Here is an 8,227-nt window from a genome sequence, read left to right as displayed (position 1 = left end):
TATGAGGACAGATGATGGTTTTCAGTTTGATTTGAAAGCTGGACTCCTAAGGAAGAGAGCTCTAGGTATACTCCCTCCTGGCTGGAACTGCTGAAGCAAACATTAGCAGAGCAGTATTTTTACAGCAGTATGTCCACAGCAGACACGTTTCACTTCTGAATCCAGCAATTCCTGTCTAGCTCAGCTTCAGCATCTAACAGTTCTGACATGAGCAGCTCACACTTCAGTGCTAGCACACAGCAGGAAATGCAATGAAATAGCCCAAAGGCTACCTGCAATTATGGACAGAAAGCCCTTAAAACAGTACTAAATCATTCAGGTTAGAGGCAGCATTTTACCCAAAATGAATTGCAGATGATAAAACATGAGAAATAAAATTTTCTCTTTATGTTTGAATCATTTTGTAGTATGGTAAAAGTTCCAGATAATAATAAACCAATATTACACTCTCTAAAAACAAGCAGTGGACTTATTTTTCTAAATAAATGAGACTTTATATTAGACATTCAATGCAGTTGATCTATCACACTGGTACCCCCATATCCCTATATTTTAATCAACTTGAAACTAATTCTTCTAGGAGCCTTACAATTTCCTCATAATCTGCTGCATCTGTTATTACTGAATTCATTAAGTCTTAGGTTTTCTTTACTACTGAACATTTATTAGCTCTACCAATACATCTATTTTCCTTAACAGTTTATTCAAGCTGAGGAACTAGTGTTGATGTACTAATCCTTCATGCAGCTTTTGGTATAAACTAGGCTTTTTTTTGGTTGTTGTCCTGGTTCCTTCCCTGGAAGCAACATGGCCTGAGTTATATACACCTGTGTTCTTGGAAAGAAAATATGGTATTATAAATCATCACTAATTTATAAGTTCATTTTTAATGGGTTACTTTTTATTTACCCCAGTTGAACACCATTATTTACAGACACAAGTTAATAAAATGCACCACAAAACAATAAATTTCAACAGTTAATATTTATATGTGCATAGTTCATGCTCAAATACTTATATATTTATATATAATACATAGACATATATAAAGCTCTCACAATAAGTCATTTCTGCACAGAAAGAATAATCATAGGAAACAATATCCTTCATCATAAACAATACCAAATCACTAACAATTTCTCAACAAAACATGTACAGAAGTAGAAATAAGCAGTAGACACTTAGGTGTTTTTATTTAATATTTTCTTAACTTTTAAACTTGAAGCCACAATATCCACAGCACAACAATGGCCTTGTCAACCAGCTTTCATTTCAGCAGGAGGGAAATGCTGAAAATAAAGTGGATGCAGTCACAGATACTCCAATCATTGCTGATGGAAGACTTCAAAATACACTGTAAAAACTGTAAAAAAATTTTACGACTGGGCACATTGGAACTCAGCACTTGTACAGGATGTGACATCTTTGTTAGTAGATTTCAGGAGATACAAAGGAAGAAAGGATTCTCATGCTTCAGGTTCATAATCTTGATACTCTTCCTAATAAGGAGAGCAAAAATCAGTGCTAATAATACTGTAGATAAATACATGCTACTTTCAGTTCTTATTTACTCCTAGTGTATTCAGTGACAAAATATCACCCATTTTCCTATGATCAGAATCTTGCATTTTTTATTATTTTCTTAGGTTCTCCAGATAATGCATCTTTGAAGCTACGATATTTGTAGAAGAATTAGGCTTTCACCGTAGTTAACATGCCGTTCAGTTTCTGTGCCAGCTACTGAAATGACTCACAGCAATGAATTTGTGGATAATTGCCAGCAGGAATAATGGACCAGAGGAGGGCGTGGGGAGGCATGCAAAGCAGCTATATGTGTAATACACATAAGCAGTCCTTGAACTTCTTTTCTTTTCCTTTTTTTTTTTTTTTTTTTTAACGTTCCATTTAAGCAGTCTGGGGAAGCGAGTCATTATACATAATCCTGGATGCAGTAAAACTTAGGCATGTGCTTCAGCTATAAGGATCACGAATATCTGAATATATTATAGCAAAGGTCTGTTTACAATTAATTACATGAACATATTTTTGAAGGATCAGGTTGGAAAACTGTCTTAAAAGGATCCATTGTGAAACTTTCCATACCTCTAATGGCTTATTCAATCACTTGAGACAGGTAAACATGATTTCTGTACTGAATTGCTAACAAATCAACTTCAGGCATATTATTTGTATCCCTACAGAATCTTCTCCAACTCATTCAGTTATACACAGATCTCTTTTGGTCCCATTGATATTGCCAGGAGTTCAGTGACACCATGCACAGCCGTTCGTTTAGAGAGAAGGTACCACTTTTGAGCTGAACAGTATACCAGGTGCTCCAGATAAACACATTTAAATAATCAGATGTGTAACTTGATGCACATGAACAGCCCCATTAATTTCAGTGAGACTGAATGTGTTAATAGTCAAGCATGCATTTAAGATTATGGCCTGTCTTTTATGCCTCTTATTTTCAACCTAATTTGTACTGCTGTATACCTGCCACTTCAGTTACCACAATGTCAGAGACTACAATGCATGGGTAATATTTTACATCGTGGGATAAGTATTTATTCACGAAAAACCATCAAGTAATTTCTTCCCATAATTGCATTAACCAAAGGGTATAATCATGGATTGCCGTACTTGAAAAAACTTGATGCTAAGGAACACATTAAATTGCCAGCTATTAAAAGAATCTACACAGATTAGCTCTTACCTATATTCCCTGTTAAGTAAAAGGTGCAAACTTTCTGTGAATTACTCAGAAATTGAGACTAGTGTTTCCAAAATGCACATAATATTAGCTCATTAAATATCCTTATATACACAAAGAGTAACGGATTTTACATTTCCCACCTCTGGGCGACCCTGATCAAACAGACCGCATTTCTCTTATTTCCTTGCTGCTTACAGCACCCATCCTGTCTGTGCCCAGCTGTGTTGAGGCACAAAACCATCCTCCCAGCTCCCACCAGGGACTTCCTCCATGCAGCATGGTAACATCACTCAGGCAGGCAGCTGCTCTCGTGCCTGGATCACTCACAGAAAACACCCAACAGCTTTACCTCGGGAGGCATTTCATACGCCTCGTTCTCAGGATCCACAGCAACACCTGTATTATTCACCATGCCTTCCTGCAGGATACCATCTTCATTCTACAATTAAAAGAGGGAGAAAAGTGACAGGCTAACTCCTTGCTTTATCATTTGCTCTGAAAGACTCTTTTCCTCAAAAATGTTCAAATAGGTTGCTTCATTAGGTTCTGTTTTACTAGACAGAGAAGTCTCATTACATGAAAGCAAAAACAATGTGGTAACAATCAATACCAATGCTGTTGTCATAAATCACTACTTGCTTTAGAACTTGACCCTTTCACAGGGTGGGTTTCAAACAAAGTGGCCTGAGCAAAGACTGCTGAAAATAGTCCTAAATTATTAGCAAATTGATATAGAAACAGTCCCTGTTAGCTCAGTGCAGCTATTGTAGCTACGTCGATTTAAGCCAGTGACAGCCAAAAGAAATCTACTAGTAACTCAAGCAAATACAGGAACTCAGGAAGAACTTCACTGAAACATACATGCTAGATAGAAATTAAATAAGGCACAAAAACAGATTGAGGCAATTCTTTAAAAATTGGGATTTACAGTCATGCCATAGTTTTAGGATATAGATAAAAAGGAGGAAGTAGCAGTTAAACCTGAGAGTCATCTCTGCTAGTTCAACATAAAGTGGAAGTTAATATGCAAAGCAGGTGGCATCTGTTTTCTATCTCCCAACTACACTCAGCCTCCTCCTCCAATGATTCTTGATGACTGTCTTTAATTTAAAATCAAGTACCAGAAGTGGGCATCAGCTCCTGAACAAGTAAAGTTCCCACTGTGGGAGAACTAGAGCTAAAAATTTACTGCTATGACAAGCAACTATGTGGAATGAACACCAGGGGAAGTGAAATGAAAAGATGGGCACATTAATCTTCAGTGTCATGAGAAGTAGCTTAACAGCTAACATCCCAGCACTCCTCAACAAGGGTGGAGGTTGGGTGGGAATACATAGAAAATCTCCATATGATATGATTTCCATAATGCTCTGGAATGTAATGGAGCCATTTGGAGTATATTAATTATCTTTATAAATCTCTGCAAATTACTGGAAATGGGAAATACACTTCAAATGCTACAAGCAACCTAAAAGATATATTGAGATTTATCCAACTATATTTGAAACTTCCATCTGAAGTTGAAAACTTAAGAGAAATTGACCAAAAAATGATAACAGTAATGAGTCCCTCAGTCTGTTCTTCATTCTTCCTCCTCTCAAGCCTTTTAGTTTTCGTCCTACTCTCTTTTTCATATAATCACTTTGTACATCGTAGACCCCATACGTGCCCAGCAATACTGAGAATGCTACAATGTCAACACTACAAACAGTGTAAAGGACATGGGCCTCGCTTAGCTCACTCTCAGATGCTCAGTTTTACATATTTTTTCACCCTGCATATTGTCCAACTTCAGACATGACTTTGAACAATAAAGTCTCTTCCGCTTCCCCTACCCTTCTATCCCAACCCCTCATAAATAGCTTTCAGCACAGGCTTCCATCTTGATTCAGATATTCCTTTCCCTCCTTTTGTTGTTTTACTCTTTTCAATATTCCTTTATAGTCTCATTTTTCTGCTGTTCAACCTTTGCCAGGCACTAACTCTACCCTAACCAGATCGTTTGTTATGGTCTGTCCTTACTTGCCCCTCTGTTCCATCTCCCCATGCACAGATTGCCTCTTCATCTGCCAAATACGAATCCCTTTTTTATCCTTGGTTCAGTAACCTCTTTTTTGGCACTTGCATACTCTAAAGCCTATAGTGTGCAGAATTTATTTCCATAATGTGAATTCTGTCTTGCTGTTACTTGAAACTAGTATCCTACGCCAGAATGACAGAGGGGAGTACCAGTCAGCAGCTTTCCTGGCACATTTTTTTTTTTCCTACTGAGACCAAAACCTCAATCAGATATAGATGTCTCTTAGGAAAGAAGAATATAGTTTTTTGGTCACAATTTACTCATGTCCTCTACACACATTCCTCCTCTAAATTAACATTCTGTGCTCCTCTATGGGATATGTGATAGAGAATTTTTAAAAGTGAAAGGACAGTCATGAACAAAGCTACTAGCATCTTTTTATAATGTTCACTGTTTGCTGGGAAGCTTCATCACAGATTCATCAGAAGTATGTACACACAATGTGTAAGAGGGCTGAAATCATCATTCCAAATTCCCTTAGCAAATTCCAACCCCAAATTGAAGATTTAAATTTCTTTAGTTTTAAATAAAATAATCAACAACACTAGCAACATCCTATAAAGGAAAATGTAAGCCATACCAAACCACCAGGGAACCTATCTGGGAATGGCTTTTTACCTTTACCCTGTGGCAAACAGCAGCTCAAACATTACCTCTTGTTTTAATACTACCGCAGCTCAGGTAAGAATGATATTACTCAAGGTCACATTTGTTACTTATAAAAATATGGCAGATGTAATAGCATTTTTCATAGCAGTTTTTTGCCTCATATACTGTACCTGTAAAGTCAGGACTTCAGAGAAGTAAACAACCATCTCCAATAATACAGAGCCAACTGGAGTATGCTTTCTATCATAATTTACTTCCTTTAAAGCAAAGAAATGAGATTTTGCTTTCCCATGATCAATAATTCCATATCCTCATTCAGTTAGAGAAGGATAATACCACCTCGTAGAGCAATTCTTGTTATATTATGAAAGACGAATTTTCTTTGGCACAAATTCTCTTGAATCTGCCACCTCTGTTTTTAAACTACACAGAAGGGCAAGCCCAGAGGAAGAGCTTTGTACCAGCAAACCTGAAAAGTCATACATAAAGCTTGGAGATGCAATAAGATTTTGCCCAGAGAGCATTAGGTTTACAGTGAGAGCACCCTCTCCCCCTCCCGCTGTGTATTTACAAGTCATTTAATAAACTGTTATAGGGACAAAAAAAAAAAGAAAACTTCCACTTGACCTCTGATTCTCGAACACGACAGATAAGTTTTAGCAATGCCTGTCCATACCTACAGGGAAACAGGATCTTTTAGGGTGGCATTCTCCAGCCTTATGCCCCTCAACCCCAAATTCTAGGGAGCAAGTCTCGACAGTGAGAGCAGTGCACACCACAGCACCTTTCTCAGCTGTACACAACAGCGAGGAGTGGTAGTAGCACAAAAAAAAGCTTGGTGATTATCAGACTTGCATAGTCCCAGTCATTAATTACATAAAAATATGGTGGAAGTTGCCGCAACACCTAACAAATTAATGCAAGATGAGAAGCTATAACTAATGTCAACCAAGGAGATGATTATAAACTGAGTATTGGCTACCTCACATGGGTTACCAGGCTAATTGTTATTGACTATTGCAATTGAGCGGTTGTGAACCAAGAGAAAAGGCACTACAGAGAAGGCACTAAACTAGGAAAGATCAACTCTTTTATAAGATTTTACAGGATTTTAACAAGCTTCATTTACACATAACTCTCACTTCTCTTTTGGGAAGATCTTGGAGACTCCCGAAAAAGCATTCCATGCACTTGGTACACACACAGAGGCTTCAGGTAGAAATAAAAATGTAAGAAATAACATCCAGGAGTGATATTACCATGTACTGGTGGACTGATAACTTAAATATCCCTCCAGTCTAAGCCCATTCCATTTTAGTATTATGCATTCTGTAAGAGAGAATTTCAGAAACTTTTAGTGCTTATTAGGCAACACTTACAAATGCTGAGATTACCTTCTGTGCATCTCCAGGGAAGCTGTTGTGCACACTGTCTAAATTCATCCCTTGCAACATGCTGAACAGCAGTTTGGTGGGCCAGGGGGATTCAGATTTCTTTCTGGAAAGAAAGCTTGTATTTGTCTCCTCCAGATCTCAGTATACTTCGGGTACTGGATGCTTGAGCTAAACTGAATTGTTCTATTTTATAACTTAGCATTTATTGGTGCTTTCACCACAAAGCCCAACTTTCCCGATAAAAGCAAAATTCCTCAAGCAAAACATCAAATTTCCAACACACAAAAGTGCCAAAAATGGTCTCAATTCATTTGTTTTTGTCCTGATGCATTCAATATATGGAGCTGACTGAATATAGCTGCCAGTTGTCAGGTCAGTTGACACAGTAAAGGTGCAATAGTCAATGTTTCTCCCCCAGTACATGACCAGAAGCTCATGTTGTGAATGACAAATGCTTAACAGCAACCTAGTGATTTTATCCTGGTCATAGGGTGAAATGTAGGCAAGAGGCTGACTTGTGCACTAACTGCAAAATAGTAAACTCATTGTTATCCACAAGCTAAACACTTAAGAAAATCACAAGAAAACATCACAGTTGCATACAACCTCAGTGTGGACAACAGTGGCAGTTCCCAGGCCTAGTGTAGGCAGAACATTAATAAGTAGGACTACACTGCTCCTCTTCTCTGTAAACAGAGTTTAAGCAAAGCAGAAGAGACATTTAATTAAAGAAATGCCAGAGCAATAGCACAATTCCAGTGAAAAGCTAGCACAGGATCTCCAAATGCTGCAGGCTGCATTTTGAGTCAGTTTTATGCCCTTCAGTTGGTAATGATAGAAAAAGTCAAGAAGAAGAAAGACTGATGCCTATTCAAAAAGGACTAAGTGCAGAGACTGCCTAAGTGCCTGTAGCTAAGGCTCATCTTGGGGTTCAGAAGTGGATGCATTAAATGCTTGTTGTTTACATGGGCTTACAAACTGCTGTAAATTCCTAGAAAAATAAGTTGGAGCATGTAGAATGTGTATACTATTTATATTTCCATCCTTTAGGATTCCTCTTCTAATAGTATTACTTAAACTGATGAGACTGAACTCCGTTCAGGGTAAAAAAGAGTAATGTTTTCTTGAGCTTCCTCAGAAGCAGAGCTTTGTTTTACATTAATGGGGCTGGTAAAATTATAGTTGGAGATGCCCAAGTAACCCAGTTAGAGTTGCTGCTATTTATTTAGTAATAAATATTAATGATTTTATACTGAGAACCTCCCCCTCTCCCAGGTCAGGAAGCCAGATGAGTTCTAAAGTGCTGGAGATACATTAATTGCAGGTGGCTTAAAATAACAGCTTGCCTCAGGGTTGAATCAGTGTACCATTGGTAAGCCATGTCAACACACGCAGAACACAGAGCAATCTCAGCTACATCACCCT

At 37.9% G+C, this 8,227-nt stretch overlaps 1 protein-coding gene across 1 annotated transcript in view; it reads right to left on the bottom strand.

Annotated features, from left to right (window-relative positions):
* Positions 1-1,176: 1,176 nt before the first annotated feature.
* The window catches only part of SNCA (synuclein alpha), a 52,003-nt gene continuing 44,952 nt past the window's right edge, over positions 1,177-8,227 (bottom strand). The window contains exons 4-5 of the mRNA XM_010223264.2: positions 3,069-3,158; positions 1,177-1,499 (exon numbers count right to left, since the gene is read on the bottom strand). Of these exons, the coding sequence (XP_010221566.1) occupies positions 1,467-1,499; positions 3,069-3,158 (123 nt within the window). The 3' untranslated portion in view covers positions 1,177-1,466. The remainder of the gene's footprint in view (positions 1,500-3,068; positions 3,159-8,227) is intronic.

This window comes from Tinamus guttatus, unplaced genomic scaffold (genome assembly GCF_059628265.1).
Source record: "Tinamus guttatus ecotype Peru unplaced genomic scaffold, ASM5962826v1 Tinamus_guttatus_pri_ptg000140l, whole genome shotgun sequence".
NCBI classification, from domain to species: Eukaryota; Metazoa; Chordata; class Aves; order Tinamiformes; family Tinamidae; genus Tinamus; species Tinamus guttatus.
Note: the sequence above shows the minus strand (reverse complement) of the source record. Positions and strands in the feature narration are given on the sequence as shown.